The following is a 24,375-nucleotide window of genomic DNA, read 5'->3' as shown; positions in this document are numbered from 1 at the left end:
TCAGTGGGAATGGTATGTTCACGCTGGGGCATCCAGAGTTTGAAGTAATTGTGTAATGTGCAGCAATCATTTGGGTAAATTTATCCAGAGCTCAGAGGAGGAGCACAGGCCCAAGGCAGAGTCTTGGTGGTCACTAGAGTATACGTACTAGTTGGCATCATGGAGATGAATGAGATTTCCCAAGGAGGGTGTGATGAGTTAGAATGAACAGGACTCAGGACAACCGTGGGAGATGCCCGCAGTTCGAGAGTGAGAGGGAGCGTGAAGCAGACAGGCTCTTGCAGGGGGTGCCAGTTACCGTCCTGCCTCCCAGGGCTCTGACGGTAGGGCACCGACAAGGAACTGACAAGGAGCACAAGACAAGGCAGGTGGCTGCGCAACAGCTGTTGCATCACTGAAAAGGGTGTACTGGAGAAAGCCCCTTGGGCCTGAAGCCAAAGAGGGGTGTCTTGTTCTTTCTGGTAAAGCTGATCCCCAATATTAATGATTTAGGAAAAAATGGGGAGTGGGGACAGTAAGAAGCATGGCCGACAGAGAAGGAACAAAAGCAAACAGCTTTCCAAAGGGAGAGCTGCATCTTCAGGGCCCGAGGCGTGTATTTTAGATGAGTTCTGCTCGCAGCGACTTGTGAGATTGAAGACAGAGTGCACTGGTTAGAAGCCTTAACTGGGAAACCCTCTGAAAAGCCTCTCCGCAGGCCTTTCACAGAACTCAAGTACCCGCTTGCTCAGAACTGGGGGCAAGAGTGGAGAAATAAGGCAGTGAACTTGTCCCTTTGCAGGCCAAATGCTTTGGGGCAAGTTCTCTAAAAGGCAGGGAGGTCGCTTAGAAATGGGCCCATCCCTTGCCTCCCTTCCCTGCCCTTGTGCTGGGTCAAGAGATTAAACCTTTACCATGAATCCAATATAAACTTCTAAGAAACTTTCAGGAAAATAGCAACTCTTAGCACCAAAATATACACCACAGAAAAGCAAAAAGAAAACTCCAACTCTAGCATCTTGTTTTTTTTTTTAAATTGGAAAACGACAGTCTATGGTTTCACCTGCCTCTAGATTATAACAGTCAGCACTTAAATATGTTATTTTCTGACAATAATATAATGAACCCTTCATAGCTGGTATTGTTGTACTTCCATTAGGAGGAAAATCATATCTGGTTGTCTGTCTTTTTGTGATTGTAGCAGCCACTGATGCTTAATGCTTAAATTGATGAGTTTGTTAAGGATTACAAATGGCAGTATCCTACTGCTCTTGTCAGTGTTGACCAGTGCCCTGCCTCATAGGGTTGTTGGGAGGATTAAGTGAGTTTTATGTAAAGCACTTCATAAATAGTCAATAAGGATGTCCAGTTTTCCTACTGGTACTACTTGTACTAGGATCACAGAAAGATATTGGAGGATATGGGGGAGCTCTTGTTTGAGGGATTGCTTTTGGCCAACTAGAGACTGTTCTGCTTGCACTTTAGAGAGCAGAAAGTATCTGGGAATTTTCATGCCCCACCCCTTAATTAGGGGAGGGAATGGACAATGTTGAGCTCCTGAAGCAGGAACACGCCTGGAATGTTCCAAGAGGAGTGAGTTTGGCTGGAGCCCAAGGTGTGAGGGATGGAGCAGATGAGGTTAGAGTGGTGACAGGAGGGACCGAGGGACTTGTGTAGGTTCTTGTAGGCTGAAAGTAAGGCCTTTGGTTTTTCCTCTGAGTGAGAGAGGAAGACATTGGAGGGTTCTGTGTACAGAAATGACATACTCGACTGTAACAGGATCACTCTGGTAGCTGTATTGACTGTAGGCCCAGGGCAGAAGCAGGGAGACCAGGTGAGAGACCATGACAGCTGCCACAGGGTGGGGACAGTGGAGGACGGCATATTCTGAAGGTAGAGCCAGCAGGATTTTCTAATGGATGAGAAAGAAAGGAGTCAAGACTTCCAGGGTGTTTTGGCCTAAGCCTGTGGAAGGAAGAGGTTTAGGGAGACCCCAACTGTCCCAGGGGCTCCATTGTGGAAAGATGTCTGGTGAACAGTCTCCAGTTGACTGTTTTTGAAAATTTGCTTTTATTTTAGAATTATAGACTTTACCCTTTATTTTACTGAGACTTGTCAATGGGGTAAGGGAAATGGAACTCAAAGAAGCCCGACAAGCGAGAGCACTGAGACTTCCAAGGCACAGGGCAGAGGGGTTATGTGTGTGGTTGCCCTATACATTCCAGAATTTACTCAATCTTTTGATGGATATTTAGTTTCTTCCTGATTTTTAGCCATTATAAAAAGTGACATTAACATCCATTGTGCACATATCTGAAATTTTTTTGCCAACCTTATGGGCAAAGATATCTCATTTTTAATTAGCAATTTCCAGATATGTGGTTTTGGGCCATTTCTATTTTGTTTTGCTTTGTTTTTCCTATGGTATGCTTATTCATATCTTTTGTCCATCCTTCTCTATTAGATCATTTATATTTATCTTAGTGTCTCATAGAAGCTTTTTGTGTGTTTTGTTTATTAAATGTGTGGCTCCCTACATAATTACCATTTTGGCTTTGCTCATGGGGTTTCTCACCATGCAGATGTTTTTGACTTTTTTTAAGTAAATCTGTAAATCTGTTCCTTTGTAGTTTTCATGGCCTGTTTGGGATGTCACAATTATATTCCTGTAATAATTAAATATAAAAGATTAAACGAAAATATAGGAAAATACTTTTATAATCTCAGAGCCTCCAAACTTGCGGGCGGTTCTCCCCTACTTCGGTCAGGCTGGACTTGCCTGAAGCATGCTGGGCAGCCCTGGCCGGGGTGGCTCCAGATCTGCTGTCCCCGTAGTGTGGCTAAGGGCGGGTGTTACAATGGAAACAGGGATCAAAGTCGGTTTCCTTCCCTTGCGGAGCACCCGTTCTGTTTGCTTGTCTGTTGCCCTCCCTGAGCTGTCAGCCCATGAGCACAGGGGCGTGGCAGACTTGCTCAATGGCGTCTCTCCACGGCCTGGAGTGGGTGACATCAAAGTCGGGGTCCCTTCCCGGTGGATAGTGCCCAGCGCCTGAAAATGTACTGTCTTCCTGCCAACTAGAGCCTCATGCGAACTTCCCAGTGACCTGCAAAGTGTGTGGGACTTCCCTCTGTCACAACATCCATCATGCTGTGTTGTGTTTATTTGTAGCCCCGGTAGTCAGCAAAGCCCTTTCCTAGAGACGTTCTATCCAAGTCGTTCAGCTTATTTCACGTTCTTCGCAGATAAGGATTTTACCTTGCTTTATACCAAGATAAAGATCTTGCTATTACTTACTAAAAGGCAACAGCAGGGAAATGACAGCGAGGCCCCCAAAGGGGATGTTGGATCTTTCGTTCCCTCACATGCCTCCTTTTCTGTAGTTATTTCAGTTCATCACCACCGAGTCATGACTTCCTGTTGGAGGCTTCCAGCTCTGGCAGTACTTGGTTCCTATTTCACAAGAAGCAAGTCTGTTATGTTGTGGCTTTCAGTGTTGCTGACAAGAAACCAGTGGTTTGGGGTCTTTAGCCACGAGGACAGTGTAATTAGAAATTAAACCGAGGTTTAAATAGTAATTTAACCCCACCCAAATTTTCACACTAAATGAGAATTCTAATATCACCTTGCCAGAAAAGGGCCCGCTCTTCAAAGTCTTAGCCTCTAAAATGTTACCCTGATCGATATTATAAAGTAAATATAAAAGAGATGAAAATTGTTGTCAGGTGACTACCTCCAAGATACACACCTGACTCAGAAAGTTTTTATATTTGAGCTTTTGTGAACTTTAAAGAACAGATAATCTCATATTCTTGAAACTATTTAGGCACAGAAAAAAATGCAAACTTCTTGAATTCATTGTATGATGTTGCTATGACCCTGATACCAAGTTAGGTAAGGAGTTTACAGTACAAAAAATCAAACTGTAGATCGATCTCACTTAATATAGATATGAGAAACAAATTCCAGACGTGTTGTATTAAATGTAAAGAAAATGAAATAATATAATTTCTAGCAGAGAATGTTGTTGAATCTCAATGTGGTCTTGGGGTGGGAAAAACCTTTCTAAACATGACAGCAGAGGAAAAACTATAAAGAAATAGACTAAGATTTTTCCTACATGAAAATAAAACACTTCGTTCAGTCAGTCCTTAAACAAATATTTAGTGAGCATTTCCTATGTGCTGAGCACTATTTTAGGTACTTCAAAAACAATATAAACTTAAAAAGCAAATGACAAAATGTGAAAATTTTTGCATCACAGGTGGCAAGCAAAGAGCTCATATCCTTCCTCTCTGTGAATAATCCTTATCAATTATTAGAAAAAGACCAGCATCACAATTGAAAAATGGGCAAAGTGCATGAACAGCAGTTCACAGAAGAAGGTCTACAAAGGGACATGACACAGAAGAAATAATATCCAATCTCATTAGACATCAGGCAAATACAAATTTAAACAAGGTACTGTTTTGCTTTGCTTTGGCTCAGCTCATCAGGCATGATGTGCAATTTTGCTAAGGACTGGGGGAGAGTGGGGACCAGGGAACGTCTTGCGCTGAGGCCCACACTGAATTGAAAGTGAGACTGGTTAGTGTGTGTCTGAACCAGTGCTCGTTGATTCATTCAACAAACATTTTGTGAGCCATTGCTTGCATATGTGTTCTTGGGAGGAAGGGAAGGGTATTGGGTCAGCAGTGAAGAGGCCAAGAGGGTTTGCCTGGAACCATAAACAATAAAGGGTCCTTCCTTCTAGCAGATGTGCTTTGAGCCAAGCAACTAATGAAGTCAAGTTGAAATTGAGAACGTTCTTTTCCTCTCCAGATACCTGGGAATAAGTCGGCAGGCAGATGCTCTCTGGGGTCTCAGCTTCTCCCATGCTGAGACAGGAGCTTAAGTGAACAGTGGTGCCCTGTGGTCTCCTGGGCGGCGCACCTCCTATTAATTCATGGTGGCCATGCTGGCCAGAGGCATGGAGGTAGTTTTGGCAACTTCCTCCAGCTAGAGGAGTATTTACAGCTTATGAACCACCCCGTAAAAATCCATTTGGGGCCTTTCCACTGACCCTGGGGTACTGGGACCCCTTTTGAGATGGCTCACTCCTTACCCTGTAGTCTCTTTTCTTCTCCCCACCCTCAGTCTCACACGTTAACACTCTGCCATTCCAAGCATAGACATTTCTACTTCTTAGGAATTCATATATGGCACTGTTTTGCTAACTGCCAGTGTTATGTACATGACCACCTCTATTTTTTTCAGTACTGTCACAGTTTCTTTATTTTTTAGTTAATTGTTTTATTTTTTTCTTTGTACACGTTTATGGGGTGAAGCTTGTTGTTTCAATACATGCATATATCGTATAATGATCCAATCAGAATAGTTAGCATATCTAGCACCTAAACATTTATCATTTCTTTGTAGTGATAACATTCAAAATCCTCTTTTCTGGCTATCTTGAAATATAGAGTACAATATTATTAGCTATTTTCATCATAGAGCAGCAGAGCTTATTCTTCCTGTCTAACTGTGACTCTGTAACTTTTTTTAATTTACATGTGAATCTTTAATCCAGGCAGAATTTATTTTGATTATATGTGGAATGAGATAGAGATTTATTAATTCATCCAACAGAATTTACTGAGCTCCTTCTAGGCATCAAGCACTGTTGGGACATTTGGGAAAGATTTTCCTCAGTTTAAACCTCAGATATCGCATGTCTAATAACACAAGAGACCAGGTTTTCCAAATGCTTTCCAAATTCATGTATTTTAGGAAAAAGAATGGGAGGACCTCTTGCTAGAATGAGCTTATTTTTACAAAATGGTGCTGTATTTTTCTCCTCTTCTAAACTTTTCAGCCCTAATACACTCTCTCCCACAATCCCAGTTGTTTCAGTTCACTCCTCTCTTCCTGGGGAACTCGGTTCCTCTTTGACTCCTCACCCGGTGCCTCAGTCTTCTGCCTTACTAAGCTCTTTGACCTACATAGCTCTAGTCAGTGGATGGCAGCTTCTGAACATTGCACATAGCTTGTGGTTAAGAACAGCCAAAGTAGATGGTCTGAGTTCAAAGCCACAAATTAGCTCCCACCCTTAGGCAAGTTGTTTAACCTCTCTGCACCTCAGTTTCTGCATATGTATAGGATGGTATAAAAAGAATATGTGCCTCCTGTAGGGTCCATGTGGGAGTCAAATGATTTAATTCAATCCATCTAAAGCACTTGGAACAATTCCTGGGACGTATGTGTTAGCTGTTATTATTACTATTGCATATTTTGAGGGATGTGTGTTACTTCAGGTTTGTTAGTCTGCTTCTGATATCTTCTGATTGTTAATGAACTCCTTTGCAGACAGTCCTAGGAGGCCTCATACCTGCATAGTCCGCTTGGGCAGAGAGGGATGTCCCTAGGGGACACCCATGGGTGTGCGCGAGGGAAATATTTTTCATTTTTTTTATTGTGGTAAATGGTAAAATATACATTATATTTTCTATTGTCAAGTTCAGCGGCATTAAATACTGTAGCTTCATGATGTTGTATAATGATCGCCACTATTTATAGCTAACGCTTTCAGGCCTTTGCAAGCCCCTCTGCTTAGAAGAGCCTCCCCTTGGCCATTTTGGTTTGGCGAGCTCAGCTTTGTTGAGCCTTTGTCCAGACTTGATGACCTCCTTTGTGTTTCCATTGCACTTCAGTCTCTTAATCTATCTCAGAGCTTATCAGAATTTAAAATAACTGTTTATTCCTGAGTTGATTTTAGCCCATTGTTCTAATCCAGCAGTTCGCATCCTGATCCTGGTACCTAATGCATTGGTGACCCTCCCAGGTTTGTAACACCTGCAAATTTGATTAACTGGTCTTAATGACCTCTAAGATTCTGCCACACAAGAGATAATGAGAAACTAGTCAGGATGTTCAGTGGCATTTAGGTTCACAATACATGAGGAAGGTCAAGTCCATGTCATGTAGTGCGGCTGTGCTCGGATGCAGCCTTCTTGGCGTACTTATCTCTGCTGAACATGTCTCCTCAGGATTTCAAGACCCACCACACTGCAGAGATACAGGATTTTTCTGTCTCTGTTAACAAGCCATGGAAGCAGATCCTGTGGGCTAGGCCATCTCCAGGACAATCACAGGAAGTTATTCCATGCCTGGGACAAGTCCCAACTCTATCTGGCAGGGAGCAGAAGGTTACAGGCCATCAGGCTGAAGGGTCACCAGCAATTCCAGGGCTAGTGGCACTGAGCCAGGAAAGAGAGAAGCAGTATAACCTGCTCCTGGAAATTCCCAACCCCCTGCCCTTGGGTCACATGGCCTTTGTGGTCCACCTTGGCAAGGAAGCACAAGGTGGAGGAAAAGAGCCCTCTGAGTAAAGCTCAGCAGAAAATAGAACATTAACCAGCATTCTGTGTCTTCAGTGATGTTCACCCTCCGTTCACAGTCAGGCAGTCGGACAAGAGCAAGTCTTATTCCTCTTTCTTTTCTTTCTCTTCTCTGTGTCTTCTGGACTCCAAAGAAGAATGTTTGTATGTGAAGGGACAGAAATAGTCTGCTTTGGGATTCAGAGCTAAGCCAAGGTAGATCACTTTGACAGTTCCACGTGAGAGTACGGTGCTGAAAGTGCTCGCCTCCCTGCTTTCCTCCAAGTACCTCCCAGTAAACTGCAGAGTGCGACAGGGGCAACCAGCCTGAAAGCCCGCCTGGTAAAGTTTTAAGCTACCTTGAAGGGTCACCAACCAACCTGAGTGGGCTGTACCCTCCACCTACTGCTGCTCTGTTTTCTCTCTTCTTTAATTGCCACTAATGTGACACAATGTTCTTGCACACTGAAAAGGGAGCCATGAGACTTGGTATCAGATTCATTGTGAGTCGGTGACCAAGCCACTTCATCTGTCTGAATATTGGTTTCTTTTTCTGGAAAATTAGAGTAGCAGCTGCTTTGACCACTTCACAAGATTATGAATGTAAGTTGTAAACTTATAAGAGCATCAGTGAAAGTTTATTTGTCCTTGTTCCATGCAGGGGACTCTGAGCCCTTGATAGCATGTTACATGATAGTATTATCTGCCAATCACAAACGAGAAGCCTGCGATTCAGTCTGGACCCCTTCCTCTCCTTGTGGCCCATGTGCACTTGGTGACCCAGTCCTGTCAGTTCTACTGCCAACTTGTTTTCCATCATCTGGCCACTTCCACCTCTCTAGCTTCATTCTTTGTCACTCCAACACTCCTGGCAGACACAAATTTGTCCATGCAGTGCTCTCCCTGATTGCACTTGGCCCAGCACTTGGCTCACTGGACCACTGTGAGCATCATAAGAGCAGGGTCTGGGTTATATTCATCGCTGTATCCCCTGCACACATCCCAGGGCGTGGCCCACAGTAGGCAGGTGATAAACATCTTTTCACTAGAGCATTGAATTCCTTTATATCTAAAGTGATTATGGATGCTTTTGGATTGAAATCAAGCATCTTTTTCTGCGCTTTTAAAATTTCCTTCAGCTTGAGTATCGTTTTGTAAACTTCTTATTTTGAAATCATTAGGTTCAAACAAAGTTATAAAGAAACATCCAGGAGGCCAGTGCACCCTTTCCCCAGTTCCCTCAGTGTCCACATCTTCACAACTCTATTTCAATCTCACAACCAGCAAATGACATTGATGCCATCCGAGAGATGCTGCACTTAGACTGCATGCAGCCCTCTGAAATGTCATCACCTGTGTAGATTCATGTAACCATCACTGAAATCAATATCCAGAATTGTTCCATCATGAGGATTTCTTGTGTTGCCCTTTTATAGCTGCACCCACATCAGACAGTCTTTTGGTCAACAGCAATTCACTGAGTGTGTATTGTAAGCCATGACTGTCAAAATGTTGGAGGTACAGTAGCGACTAAGACAGGCGATGTTCCTGCCATCACAGAGCATACAGTCTTAGGTTAGCACAGGCTAAGTTCCCAGGGAGAGTTGGAGACCACTTGATGTTCATTGGCTGTGTCTTGGTTTCCGGGGTTCCTGTATTCTACCTGTAACTCCAACTGCTCCCCAAACTAGTTCTCCTTCCAACTTTGCACCTCTTTTCATTTGTAAGAGAGAGAAATCCTCTATCGAGCCTATTCACACTCAACTTGAAAGCTTTTCAAAACCGGTCCAGGTAGGTTCTTAGCAACATCTTTTCTCCTTATTGACCTCTAATCTGAGGTGTCTCCTGCAGCCTGGCTAATAAGTCCACTGAAAAAGCAGCTCAGAAGGAGACCAACACCTGTAAGCAATCAGAACAATCAGAATCTGAGCACCAAAATCCTGGAACTCCAGACACTCTTGGCCAGGACAGTATGGAGCATGTCCATGGGTCAGGGGGTGAAGAGGCCCACATGGTTCCTTTTGGTAAGTGAAGCTGAAAACTGCCATTGCTGAAATGATATCAATATTGAAGGATCAAAACCTAGAGTTCCAAATGTAGATAGATGTAGGTTCTGTTCCCTAGGCCTGGTTTGGAAAGCCTGGCTATGAAGGCAGGTTGCTGACCCATCCTGTGCACATGTGAAGGAAATGATTTCATAGCTTTGGGATTTCACCACTGCAGAGGGGGCTGGGGGCCAATTCCACTAAAACAAAAGGACAGTAATCACTCTTGCCAGAAAAGCAGTTTAAGTTAGAGGTGTCTCTTTACAGCCTCAGAGACTTTCAGGATGTTTCTCAGTTCATTTCAGTGTCTTTCAACAATGGATATAATCCAGACGGGCCACTTCAATTTTATTGGAGTGAATTCTGGAGCCAAAGGGAAACTTGCTATAATCCAGCCAGGTTTATTTTATTGTGCAAGTAGAATTGAGTGCAGGAATAAAGGGCTTGAACTTCTAAACCTTGCCCATTGTAAATTTCTGCCTTGATAGCTCCTCTTATTAATTGATAAATGCTAATGTTAAGTATGCCCTGGAAAATCATTAGCTGATCACTCTCACCCCAGTTTAATCCTGAGCAGCATGCTGCAATGTCTGGATGGAGTATTTGCTGGGTTTGGGTTAAAAGTCTGGTACCAAGTCTTGCCTGACAGCCTAAGTTCCAGCTTAGAGACTGGTCTATCTGCTTTACTATCACATCCCCAGCTCCTAGCACATAAATACGTGATGAGTAAATCTTGGTGACTTGGTTTGTTATAAATCCACAAAACCACACAACTAGTCATGTTCCTCGGGAGTAGCTGTTTTCAGACTAGGTCTATGGCACCATGAAATCATGTGTGGAATTCATTCATTCAGTATTTACTGAGCAACTATTTTGTGCCAGGCACTACTAGGCCCAGAGGATAAAGCACTGATTAAGACAGACAAGGCCTTTGCTACCCAGGAGCTCACATTCCAGTGTGTGAGTGTGTGTGCATGTGTGTATTTGTGGGTGGGGGTGGGGCAGGCAGCAAACCCCAAGCAAACAAAAAAGAAAAATGCCAGGTATCAAGAAATGGTACGTATGGAATTAAGATAGTGTGATGTGGTAGGGAATGACTGTGCGGCTGGCCACTTTCATTTGATTAATCACAGAAGGTCTCTCTGAGGAGGTGACAATTAAGTTGAGGTCTCAGTGACAGGAAGCTGAGATGAGAATGACAGCGAAGCAAAGATCTGGTGAAAGAGTATTCCAAGAAGAAGGAACAAGTAGGGCAAAGGCTCCAAGATGGAGATGAGAATTTATATGATCAGAACAGAAGGAAAGACTGGTGTGGAAGAGCAAGACAATGGTTGAGATGAAGTGGGAGACATGGGCAGGGCTAGTTCATGCGGGGCTTTCTAGGCTAGGTTAAAGAGTTTGGATTTCATTATTAATACATTAGAAAGACTTTGGAGGGTGCTAAGCAAAGGAGCAACACGATCTGATTTTGGATTTTAAAAGGTCATTGACTTTCAAAAGCCATTGACTAGAGGAGTGGATTTGGGGAGCATGAAATCAAAAGCTTTGTTTTGGCTATGTTAAGTTTGACAGACCTCTTAGATGTATAAATGGAGATGTTACATGGTTGGTTATGTGAGTCTGAAGTTCCTAGGAAAGATCCAGGTTGGAAACATAATTTTGTAAATCATCATCAAATAAATGGTACTTAAGAGAAATAAGACTAGATGAGGCCACTAAAGGAGGGTGTGTGTAGTTCAGTAAAGGAAGGGGGTCCAGAAGAGTTTGAGAGTGTGTGCGTGCGTGCATGCATGCTCACATACGCATGTGTCTGATGAGAGAAGGTCCATATACTTCATCGTGTTCTCTAAGGGCTTCACAGCCCATGAAATGTTAGAAATTCATTGCTGAAATGGTCCAGCTTGAGATTGTGGTTCACAGATAGATGTATTTTACTTGTATAAGCATCTAGTTTAGAGATGTTTCATAAAACTTCTTTTGATCCCTATCTACCCTGAGGCTCTAGCCAAACTGCCATCTATAATGTTCTTCACTCTCAAGTAGATTTTTTGTATGCTAGACCCCCTCTTTTATCTTAGGTCCAGTTAGGAACTCTTAAACCTAACCTGAAAAGTCCTGCATGAACTGGCCCTGCCAATCTCTCCACTTCATCTCAGCCCCTCTCTGCTCTTCCACACATCACAGTCCAGTTGCTGCTCCCCTCTGACCATCCCCTTTCATTTCTTCCTTTCATATTACTCTTGGCCAGTTACCTTTATGCATCACAAACTGCAGAGGTGTTTGTTAAAAATGCACATTTCTGGGCCCAAAGCCAGGCCTGGTGAATTAGAATCTCTGGAAGTGAGGTTCAGGAATGTGTGTTTTAATAGCTTCATTGGTGATTCTGTTCATCTCTCCAACTCCTACCAGCCTTTTCTCTCTGTGCTTCAGGTCCACTGATGACGTCTTCAGTGTCTAAGGTGTTGTTATGCCAGTGAATTTTTTATTTCAGCCATTGTATTTTTTACCTCCACAAGTTCCATTTTGTTCTCATGTATATGTTCCATTTCTCTCATTGTATGTACGTGTTTTCCTTTTAATCACAAATATTATGACAGCTGTTTTAAGGTTGTTGTTTGCTTATTCTATCATCTTTGTCATTTTTAGTTCTCTATTGACTGATTTTTCTCCTGATTATGAGTCACATTTTTCTGCTTTTTTACATTTTAAGCATGTTTTTGGATGCTGTACATTGTAAATATTACATTGTTGACTGTCTGGATTTGTTGTCTTCTCTTAAAGAGTGTCAAACTTTGTTTTGGCAAGCAATTCAGCCTGCAGATCAGATTGATTATCAGTCCAAGGCTTTTTTTTTTTTTTATTTTCATACAGCTTTTATTAGTTTCCCTTGTATGAATACCCAAGGCTTCTTTTTAAGCTTTCTTAGGGCAGATCAAAAGTAGCTTATACTCTAGGGTTAGTTCGGCTCTACTCCTACTTCTAAAATGGGGCCTTGCTAGAATCTCTGCTGAATTTTTTAAGTCTCTTCATTCTGGCTGATCAGATCTCAAACAGCTCACAGAGGTACATGAGCTTCAGTACTTATTCAGTTTGTGGGTACCTGGTAGTTGTTTTTGGATTCATCTTGTGGGGCTTCACCCTACATACATGCGTGTCAGTATTCAGCTCAAGCCTCATGGGGGAACCCCTATGTAGATTTCTGGAACTCTTTCTCTACATAGCATTGTCCCCTCTGGTCATTTTTCCTGCAAATTCTAGCCACCTCAACTACCCAGTATTCTGATCTCTGTTTTCTCAACTCTGCGAGATTGCTGTGGTCCGGAAAGTGCTTCTAGGCTGAAAGCCAGGGTGATCATTGGGCTTACCTCTTTTATTTCCCTTCTGATAGAGACCAAAGGCGTGACTGCCTGTCATCCAATGTCTGAAAGTGCTTGTTTCATATATTTACTTGGTCTAGTTTTCTAGTTGGTTTTAGGGGTAGGGGGCAAATTCGGTGCAAGGTACAACAGTGTGGAAGTTCTCCCAGGTGATTCAAATGCATAAGAAAGTTTGGGGCTCAGATAACAGAGATGTGTCATCTCCTCATTCAGAGGCCAGAAGTGTGACATCAGGTGTCGGCAGGGTTGGTTCCTTCTGAGGGCCGCGAGGGCAGGGTGTGTCCCAGGCCTCTGTGCTTCGCTTGTAGGTGGCCGTCTTCTCCCCGTGTCTCTTCACGTTGTCTTCCTTCTGTGCATCTCTGTGTCCCAATTCCTCCTTTTTATGAGCACATGAGTCATGTTTGATTGGGGCCCACCCCAATGGCCTCACTTTAACTTGGTAAAGACCCTGTTTCCAAGCAAGGTCATATTCTGAGATACTGGGGGTTAGGATTCAACATATGAATTTGGAGGTGGGGGCAGCCCGATTTGACCTATAACAGGGAAGTTCAGATGCAAGTCTCAGTTCCTCTTCCCAGTATACTGTATTTTAAGAGAACAATGCATAGCTTTTACTCTCATAAGAATGAGATTCAATTATTCCCATAACAATTCCATAAAAGCCAACAGGCCTGTGAGCTAGACACACCTTCCTGGAAGAGTTCATTTTTTAGCCTCCCTCAGATTCTAGAAATGACCACAAACATTTTTCCACAAGGTTACAGGATGTTGCGGGCTTTTGTTGTTGGAGATGATACTGGTGAGGTGGTAATGAGTTAGCTTGGGTGACTGTGGCAGGAAAGTCTGATGGTCAGAGCTGGAAAAGCCCTCAGAGTTCATCATTGTACAGTGGGGGAACATGGGCTTCAGAAGGGGAGAAGCAGTTTCCCAAGGGCAAGTGGTGCTGTGTATCCTGGGGCCCAACAATCACACTGATAATGCTGTGCCATCCATTTCTCATTGGTCACTACAACTACACCATAAGAGAGGCAGGGCAGGGTTTATTATCTCCACTAACAGATGACATGACAGAGGTTCATAGAAGCTGAGTTACTTACTCAAGATCACACAGAAAGTCAAAAGTAGAATCACCGCTTGGGAGTGCGGTGGCGCTCCCGCCGAGGGTTCGGATCCCACATACAGACCAGCCGCTCACTGGCTGAGCGAGGTGCGGGAGCAACACCGAGGGTTGCGATCCTGTTGCCGGTCCCGGTCCGGTACGGGTGCGACACTGAGGGTTGCGATCCATTGCCGGTCACGAAAAAAAGACAAAAAAAAAAAAAAAAAAAAGAATCAGAATTTAAATGCAGGTCCCCTGCCTTTGAATTCAGCCTCCCACCTTGCTGTGGTCCAGGTCTCTGAGTTAGAGTTGCATAGTGATCCTCCTCACCCAGGCTAATCTCCACTATCCACCCTGAACTGTTGGCCTCACTCTTTTCCGTCTTGGCTTCCCAAGCTGCTCATGATCTGTTCAGCAGAGAAAGGCCTGAGAGGAGAAGGTGGAATCCAGCACAGCCACTTCCAGCATCAATCCTGCACTTATGAAATGTAAACATCTCCCCGGTAAGAACAGAGGGCAACCCTCAGGTCCTCACACCCTCTGTTCTGAACCGTCGTTCACCTCCCTTCTCTGCACTGTCTACCTCCAGACCCATTTCTGAACTTCTTAGGTCCAGACCTCTCCACCCGTCTCTTATTTATATCCTGATGCCCCCTCCTCACATCTGGTACTTGCTGCTGGACCTCAAGCTGGGACCTCTGCCTTCCTTCCTCAACCTTTGAGCTTACCAACTCCCTGGCAAATGCAGCACCCTTTCTCCTTACATGCACAGTGCCTGGCACATAGTAAGCACCCAGCACATGTTTATTAAATGATTCCATGAGTATGCCCTGTCCAGAGAACTTGTTTAAATTTCTTTTTTATTGCAAAAGAAAACCCAAATATTGCAAACCACAGACAATATATGGCTTAATGAATCATTACTGGGTGAGCCCCTTGTAATCACCAACCAGTTGAAAAATAGAACTTTGCCACCTGCTGTAGAAGTCCCTCCATGCGTCCTTCTCAATCACAACGTCCTCCTTCTGCCATAAGAACCTGCTATTCTGACATATAGAAATCTCTTCTTTGCCCTTTTAATATTTTTATCACTTAAATGAGTATCCCCTAGGCACACTTTTAAAAATATGGTATATTTTTAAAGTCTCATTTAATTCATAGATTCCCCCCTCTGTTCCTTTCTTTTTTGAAAAATAAATTTTAACATGTATATTTGAGGTTTACAACTTGTAGATAGTAAAATGGTTACTATAGTGAAGCATATTAACATATCCATCATCTCACATAGTTACATTTTTGTGACAAGAGCAGCTCAAATCTATTTATTTAACAAAAATCCGTAACAATACAATTTTATTACCTATAGTCCTCATGTTATGCATTAGATCTCTACTTGTCCATCCTGCATATCTGCTACTTCGTATTCTTTGACCTATATCTCCCTGTTTCCTCCCCCACCCCTGGCCCTGGTAACCACTGTTTTCATTTTCATCTCTGTCTCTACTCTCTATATTTGACCTTTCTTTCTTTCTTTTTTTTTTTTTTTTTTTTTTTTTTTTTTTTTTTTTTTTTTTTTTTTTTTTTTTTTTTTTTTTTTTTTTTTTTTTTTTTTTTTTTTTTTTTTTTTTTTTTTTTTTTTTTTTTTTTTTTTTTTTTTTTTTTTTTTTTTTTTTTTTTTTTTTTTTTTTTTTAGATTCCACATATAAGTGAGATCACGCAGTATCTTTCTTTGGCTGCCTGCCAGGTCCATCCATGTTGTCACAAATGTCAGAATCACGTTCTTTTTGAAAGATGAATAATATTCTATCATTTATATATGTTTTTGTGTATAATAATTCTGCATTGTGTATACAGTTTTCTCTATCCATTCATCTGTTGATAGACACCTAGGTTGCTTCCATATCTTGGCTGTTGTGGATAATGCTGCAATGAATATGGAGGTGCAGAGATCTTCGTGGGGTGGTGATTTCATTTCCTTTGGGTATATACCCGGGAGAGGTATTGCTGGATCGAATGGTAGTTCTATTTTTAATTTTTTGAGAAATCTCCACACTGTTTTCCATAATGGCTGAACCAATCTATATTCCCACCAACAATGTGCAAGGGTTCCCTTTTCTCCAACCCTCATCAAGGTTTGTCACTTCTTGTCTTTTGGATAATAGCTCTCCTAATGGGTGTGAGGTGATATCTCATGTGGTTTTGATTTGCATTTCTCTGATGATTAGTGATGTTGAGCGTTTTCTCGTGTGCTTGTTAGCCAAAATTTATACGTCTTCTTTGGAGAAAAGTCTGTTCAGGTCCTTTGCCCATTTTTTAACTGGATTCTTTTTTTCTGCTATTGGTTGTGTGAGTTCTTTATAAATTTTGGTTATTGATCCCTTATCAGATGTGGTTTGCAAGTATTTTCCCAGTCCACAGGTCGCCTGTTCATTCTGTTGATTATTTCCTTGGCTGTGCCTCCTCCTTCTTCTTCTTTTTTGTTTTTTTTAATCATTTATCCTTTGACCTGTAGAGTTTCCCACAGTCTGGCTTTTGCTGATTGCACGCGCACACCAGGCTGTTGAAGGCAGAGAACGTTCCTGAGTTAGCATTGTTGATGCTTAATATCTATACCTATTAATTCACTGGAGATAGCAGAATGGAATGTTCTAATTCTATCTAAATCTATCATTTGCCTTCCCTTTATTAGTCAGAATACATTCATAAAGAGGTATTCCCCTTCATCTATCCAGTGGGGCAGCTCACATAGGAAAAGTGGGGTAATGCTTAATGATGCTTTCCCCTTACCACTTGCCAAGATAATGAACTGGTTCCCTCACGTCCTCCAAAGATGACAAAATCTTTTTCTTTTTTAATAGTGTCTGGTTCAAATCTGCGGTGGTAAGTAACGAGGAGCCAGGCAAAGGGTTCAAGACAGGCTTTAATGGCAGCGCTCTCGAGGCTCTCGGAGGAGGTTCCGTGGCTCCCAAGGCAGTGAGGCCGGGGAAGTAGCGCCCAGGGTGGATACAAGCAGGTATTTATAGGGGAGAGCTGTTGGTGAGCTTTTTGCCCATATATGGTAAGGAATTGAGCAGGGCTCAGTTTCCGGTTCCCGCCTATCAGGGGAGATGTAATTCCGGGGAGGGTAACTGGGGGGTGGAGTTAACAAGATGGAGGTTCCATTGCTACTTTGTTGCGGCTTTCTGGCCCTCCCAATCCCGCTGGCCCAACAAATATCATGATAAACTCATTGATTTAAATGTGTTTGATGGTTTTCAAGCTACTGTCCTTATTATATTTATTAAAACTGAAATTGTAAAAATTTAAAAACCTAAGGGAGGGCATGCGGGCAATTCTGCATGATTTAACATCAAGATTATGCTCTGTCCTATTCAAGCTGCTGTGTGAATAGGGTGTAGCATCGTCTTTCCTTTCCGCTCTCACGCCTGCCTCCCAGCCCTGCTGAACTACTTACACAAAGCTTTGTACCTTTTCCATCTTGATGCCTTTGCACATGCTGCTTCCTCTGCCCTGCTTCAGTCTCAGCTTAGCCACCACTTCTTCCTGGAAGCCTCCCCAGGCTACTGATCTGACAGAGATGTTTCTCTTGTATGCTTCGATGGCATCTTGGTTCTCCCTTATCATAGCACGTATCTCACAGACTGCATTGATGAACACGCACTGTGCAGATACTAGGGAAGCTGCTGCCCAGGAAGCTATGAGTGGCAGGGCCTGTAGCGTGCTCACCTCACCCTAGTATCTGCACAGTGTCCAGCACATCGCTAGGCTATCAACAGGTAATTGTTAAATGAGTGGATAAACCCAAACTTGTCTGTCATTCTCTGTCTTGCACTCCCATTGCTCCTGGTTGACTCTTCTGTTCTGTCATCTAGCAGGATGCGTGGTGCAGAATAGGCCCTCAATAAACATTCGTATTAAAGGATAAGAAATCTACTGTTTCCATGAAACTAAGAGCAGTTAACCTGAAACCCATTTCTCTGTTCAGTTCGCCTTCCTTTTTCAGAATCATTTTTGGGAAGTGCAACAAAGCTCCTCTTCACATTTCGTTACCAAAGCAGCCTTTGGGTAGTTTGGGGTACCCCAAGCTCCCCCTGAAAGCTTTCCTCAGCAAGCACACGTGGCATTCTCCCGTTGCAGGGAGCAGGAGCACAGGGACTAGGCTGCACTCCCATCCAATGCCATGTTTTTGCAATGGGAATTAACTGAATCATTAATTTTTCTCTCCCTCCTGGGTCACCCCCATGAGCTTACAAACATGCTGTTATTTCTCCTGTCTTAAAATAAGAGTTTATTTGTTGATAAACATGGAAGTGTCTCCCATCTATTTTTTTAATCCCTTTATCCCAGAGCTCCCTTCCCTTACTGTCAGAGACCTTTAAGGAGTTGGCTGCTCCTCTCTCTGCTTTTTTTACTTCACATTTATTATTGATCCTTCCACCCCACCTGCCTTGTCCATCGCCTGAGCAGCCCAATCTCTTCTCAGAGCTTTAGACAGTCTGTAAAGGCAGCACCAAGCCAGGGTTCACCTGCTCCATCTAACCTGACCTGCTTGCTGCTGAGGAGGACCTAGGGCTGTTCACCACGTGTGATGTAGCTGTAGGTCACGTGTGATGCCTGGCTTCAGTATTCAGTGCTTCTTTGGATTCTCTGCTGCCTCAGATCCCTCATGTTTTCTGAGTAGAGAGGGAGCTGCCAACACTCCAAATGGTGGCTTTTCCTTTTTTGCTGACATCTTGATCAAAACTGATGGGCTTATAAAAGTGTCAGGCATAAATGAAGCTAGAGATACAAAAGATTTCCTGTCCCAGTGGTCACCATCCTCCTGGCAGAACCCCACACTTCCTGCTGTCACACATGCCATTGCACTGGAGAGAAAGCCACAGAGCTATAAATCTCTCCACGTGCATTTGCCAACTGCAACATTGAGCATCCCCAGTGGAAGAAAGTCCTGCTGTCAGCCTGTCAAACTTCTCTGTGCTCGATTCTGAATTGGGGCAAATGCCACAGTCCCCTACAGCACGAAGTGAGGGTACGCTATCCATGCAGGCCAGGAGAGGGTAGAGAACTCTACAGGTTCAGAGGATTCCTATGGTTAATTGCAAATGCCTCTTTCCCCAGGCCAGGGATCTGTACACCTTCTCTGTACCGAGCCGGGATAGCGCTGTCTACAGCAAACATTGTACGTCAAGGGCGAGTGGGGAGCCGAGGAGGCCTAGATCCTCCTCAGAGCTTCCCAGTGGCACAAAAAGCAACCTGCCATATCTCAGCACTGGTTTCTGCGGAATAGTAATAGTATTCTCATTTCTTTTCTTTTCTTTTTTTTTTTTTTTGTCCTTTTTGAGACCGGCCGCACCGCACTCAGCCAGTGAGCGCTGTGAGTGCACTGTTCATCCCTATATAGGATCTGAACCCGTGGCGGGAGCGCTGCTGCGCTCCCAGCGCTGCACTCTCCTGAGTGCACCACAGGGTCGGCCCCTCATTTCTTTTCTAAGCATAGACTAAGCTTTGCCTGTTCATCTTCCCTCAAGACTCGACTCTTTCCAAGGTTCCTATTTCATTAAGGAAAGCTCCTTTCATTCCTTATAATATTTTGCAACAGGGGCACTGATACCTTTAGACCAGGCAATTCCTGCCACCACCAGCACCCTCTTTATGACAAGCAAAACCCACATATTTTCAGATGCTCTCTAGGGGAATGATACCATCTTTTGTTAACGAATGCTTAAGTGACTGCCACCTCTAAAAAAAATCCCTTGACCATAGAATTCTTTGTCTTTACAGTTAGACATCTCTATAGAGTTGGCTATACTTCCTTTCTACATTTTTTATTTCACATCCATTACTGATCCTTCACCCCCGCCTGAGCTCACATCTATTCTTACAGTTGTTTAGCTGCGTGACCTTGGGTGCATTGCATAATCTGTCTGAACCTCAATTTTATCATACATAAAATGGAAACATTAATATTTACCTCTCCCATAGGACAATTTTTGAGATTAAATGGGTTACAGGAAAACACTTAGGAAAGTAACTCTCACATAGGAAGTATAACCAGTCATGCCTCTTAATTCTCTTCACATTCTATTAGTGTTTTAATCATCCCTGGGGGTTTTATAGGAAGACAAGCATATCACCTTCCGATAATGATAGTCCTGTCTCCCCCTCCTCAATGTCTATGAGTTTTCTTCTTGGGCAGTTCTCTGGAACTTGAGTAACAGTGATAGACGACAGTCCACGGTGGGCGCTCGTGGTTTGTGTCTGATGTTAATGTGTGGTGTTGGCTGTTGGACTGAGACAGATGATGGCGAGACAGTTTCCTTCTCATTCCTCATTACTAAGATTTGCTTTTGAAGCCTGAGTATTCATCAAATTTGTATTATATGCCTTTGCTGCATCAATTGTGGTGACTGCATTATTCTGGTCCTTCAGACTATGGGTGTGAATCTCATTACTAGACTCCCCAATACTGAACCATCTTTAAAATCATCTAATAAAGCAGACTTGAAGATAGTACACTGGTCCTTTAATACAGACTGTTCCATCACTGGAACGGCCGGTTTGCTTCTTTCTCGCTATCTTTGTCATAACGTAGGTTCTTGGCAGAGCCTGAGGAGCACGATCAATCGGTTCAGTAACTCCTTGTCGCACTGCCCCTCTGCAGGCCTGGCGCAGGCGCTGGTTCGTCCTCCGGCGGGGCCGCATGAGCGGCAACCCCGACGTCTTGGAGTACTACAGGAACAAGCACTCGAGCAAGCCCATCCGCGTCATAGACCTCAGCGAGTGTGCAGTGTGGAAACATGCGGGTCCCGGCTTCGTTCGGAAGGAATTTCAGAATAATTTTGTGTTCATTGTCAAGACCACTTCCCGTACATTCTATCTGGTGGCCAAGACCGAGGAAGAAATGCAGGTGTGGGTGCGCAGCATCAGTCAGGTCTGCAACCTCGGCCACCTGGGGGACAATGCAGGTGAGAGCGGACTTGGGGCTCCCGTGTATTAAGGGGTGGCCCAGGACACTGCACCTGCACTGAAAAGCTACTACAGAAAGATGGTTCAAGCTGGCTCCTTGACGGTGTTTTGACATGCTAATTTATATCAGAACTTTCCCCATCAAATACAGTATGGGAAATTGCCATCTTTCACGTGGTTCTGCGATTTCAGTCCAAATGTGGGAAGACAGGATCCATCCACACAGAGAACATTGCATACAGTGAAAGTAAGACGTGGGTGAGGACGTCCTACAGGGCTCTGATTTTCCCGGTGATCATTATGCTCATGATTTTCTAGAAATGTCACATACCACCATCTTTCAAAAATGTGTGGAACTCCACCTTTTCTGATGCCTACTGGATTTTCAGCACTACATGGTAGAAAGACAGAACTTGGCTACTCATTATAAGCAGGAAAGAATTCCTCATATCTCCAACTGTCTCCAGGTCTCTGCAGGAGAAATTAGCTGTAAATTTGCTCTAGGCCAATTGACCCTTGAGGAGGTGCTCTCCCCCACCCTCTCTCTCTCTCTCTCTCTCTCTCTCACACACACACACACACACGCATACGCACTCAAAAACTGCCCTTCCTATGTCATCTATCACGTATATTGTAACGTAGGGTTACAATTCACTTCCCTTCGTGGATTTTGTGGTTGAACCCTTGGCATTATTGCACCACGCCCTGATCCTCAAAATATTGGATTCTGAATTTCGTTTCTTTTAACCTCTTAGTCTACTGGCCAAAACATCACGCCTAAATCCCGTGGTTTACAATTGCTTCAACATTTCAATGGTCGCTGTTATGTTTTTCACCATCTGCCCCTGACATATCCACATGACAACACTAGGTGGCGATGGACAGTCAGAGTTGTATGTCCTAGGACAGCCATGTGAGAATGGGCCTCCCGAGCATAGTCCTTTTTTTTCATGAACAGGGACCTTATTAAGTGAGGATATTCAATAATATTGCTGAACTGTGAGGACACTGAAATAAAAGGAAATGAAGTGATGGCAAGTCTTTATCCTTGGTACAACAGACAAAATTTATTTACAAAGTCACAGTAAGTCTGTTGCATCTTGCGTCTGACCTTATATAAACCAAGCAGAGCCTCCCTGACCAACTTCCCTTGCTGCTGGCTTTCTTGTGGCTTTTCACATATAATGTTTGTTTCTGTTTCCAGCAACCATAGAGTAGTCAACATATTGTGTGTACCCTGGCCAGGAGCTCTGTGCATGGCTGCTGTCATTATGTCCACTTTACAGAGAAGCAAACTTGGAGAAGGCAGGCCACTAACTTGCTCAAGGTCACGATGGCTACGTAGCACAGCCTGGACTTGGACCCAGGCAGTTCTGATTCGCTCTGCCTCAAGAATCCTGAACTGCCAAGTCAGTTCAAAGGGGAAATAAAAGCCAGCTTTTCATTGGCTCTTTCTGATCTGGACTTCTCATTGGTGCCTATTCCCGCATTTCTTTCCTTCCCTTTCCTCAGAAGAATGATCAACAGGCTCCTTTATTTAAGTGTTACTTGTCTCTCTCCTCTGCTAGAACATGAAGTCCAGTAAGGACAGAGTCTGTGTTGTCAGGGTGAGAACAGTTCCGGGCACATAGTACGTGCAATACTAGACATCTATACAGACATAGACATATGTATCTGTATAGACATATACACATATATGCATAAGTGCATATGTAAGTGTATCCATATAGACTTGCTATGCATGAATACATATGTGTGCAGATTTATATGTATGTATGTATTTCTTGAGTGAATAAACAATGATGCAGGACTGCTGCTGAGGGCCATGAAGAAGCTGTGTGTGGACTATCTAACTGCAGAGTTTTGGGCCAAGAATGCTGGGTTTTTTCCTCTTAATTGATTCAACACTTCACTCCTGGAACATTGGACTTCTTCCCCAGACATTGTTTATAGCTTGGGGAAATGATCTCCTCCACCAGTACAAACACCAGCTGTGATTTGCATCTTCTATTTGGCTTCTCGGATGCTGTTTGAGAAATTCTGAGTGAGTGTTATAGCCATTTTTAAAACATTGATCTGGGAAATGATTTCTCCAGCAGATCCCATGGAGAGCCTCTCTCATGCACCGTCCTCCCTCCAGCCATCCCCTGCCAGCTCCCTTCACACTACTGCCCATGCTGCCAGCTCCTCCTTGCCAAAAGATGACCCAAACACTAATACCATAGCCGCGGAGGAAACCAGAAGTGAGTCACAGCTCCTCATCCTTCCTGATTATCTGGTTCTGTCCAACTGTGAGACTGGAAGACTGCACCACACCAGGTATGCTTCTGCCCAGGCCTCCATCGGAGCCAGGCCTTCTAGCATGCTCTCCTCTGTTTGCAGAGACCACGCTGCCTCCTCTTGTGGCATCTGTCGCTGAGACGTGCTCGGTTTAGCTGTAGCATTTTCTAGTGGGTGTGTCTGCTCTCACCTCTCTTCCTGCCACTGCTAAGGTGGGGACAGATCACTATCACTACTATGAAAGATGAAGCATGCAATATACCAAACAAAATGAGTCATGTATTTCAGCACTGTGGCTTTCACTTCTAACCTTGCATTTTCATATGTATCTGGCACTTATAAGATGAAAAAAAATCAACAATATTTTTTTCCCTGCACCAAGGAGTTGGCGTGAGTGAGGGTTGTAGAGGGAATGTGGCTGTACAAGTAGAGCCAAAGGCAGTACAGGAGGAATGGGAATGAGGCCAGCATGGGCTTCATGGTAGGTGGATGGCAACATTTCAGTCAAACTCACATGCTTTTCTTTCCTCAGTCTACCCACCAGATGTGACAGCTGGTCAAACTCAGACCGCTCATTGGAACAGACTTCATTCGATGATGTTTTTGTTGACTGCCTGCAGCTGCTACCCTCCAGTCACTTGGTCCACCCCTCACGCCATGGAAATGGCTTTCAGGAGGTGCCTTCTACAAGGCCTCAGGCTGCCCTGACCTGGAGTAGAGAAATCAATGGGCCATCCAGGGACCCATTGTCATCTTCAGCATCGCTGGAAGCCTCCCTAAATTCCACCATTCGTGTAGATAAGAATCAAGGTTCCTTGACCTGTGGAGCAAAAGACCTAGGCATTATGCGCATCACTCCGCCTCCCCGCCCTCCTAAGCCAAGCCATCTCTCTGAGCGGCGCCACAAGGAGCCACTCCTGTGCAGTGGGCACAGCTGCAGCAGGAAGCCGGAATGCACTCTGGTTCCCAGAAGAATCTCCCTTTCTGGTTTAGACAACATGAGAACCTGGAAAAGTAAGTGGTGGGTGCTACGATTCAGGTACAGAGAGGACTCGGCAAGAACTGCCTTGACTCGCTCTTCTTTGCTCCTTGTGTCCATATGACAACTTTCTTCAGTGTCCTTTGCTCAAGCCAGTCCAGTCTTCTGATGGGGTTGGATAGCACTCTCCTGTTCCTGGGTCTCCCCGCTCCTCCTTTGAGTCTGACCACCAGGTGAGACATGTCGATCCCTATCGATGCTGCAATAAGTCAGAGCCCTGATCCCTAGTGATGGGCT

General features: G+C 43.9%; 1 protein-coding gene across 1 annotated transcript; it reads left to right on the top strand.

Moving 5' to 3' along the window:
- Positions 1–203: 203 nt before the first annotated feature.
- On the top strand, positions 204–24,113 carry GAB3 (GRB2-associated binding protein 3; the record flags this gene model as incomplete). Its single annotated transcript, XM_008593282.1, has 4 exons — positions 204–323; positions 20,515–20,818; positions 22,919–23,138; positions 23,632–24,113. Coding segments are annotated over exons 1-4 (1,126 nt in total), but the record flags the coding sequence as incomplete, so codon positions are not given.
- Positions 24,114–24,375: the final 262 nt, after the last annotated feature.

This window comes from Galeopterus variegatus, unplaced genomic scaffold, assembly GCF_000696425.1.
Source record: "Galeopterus variegatus unplaced genomic scaffold, G_variegatus-3.0.2 Scaffold8948, whole genome shotgun sequence".
NCBI lineage: Eukaryota > Metazoa > Chordata > Mammalia > Dermoptera > Cynocephalidae > Galeopterus > Galeopterus variegatus.
The sequence above is the reverse complement of the archived record's forward strand: the minus strand, read 5'-3'. Positions and strand labels throughout refer to the sequence as shown.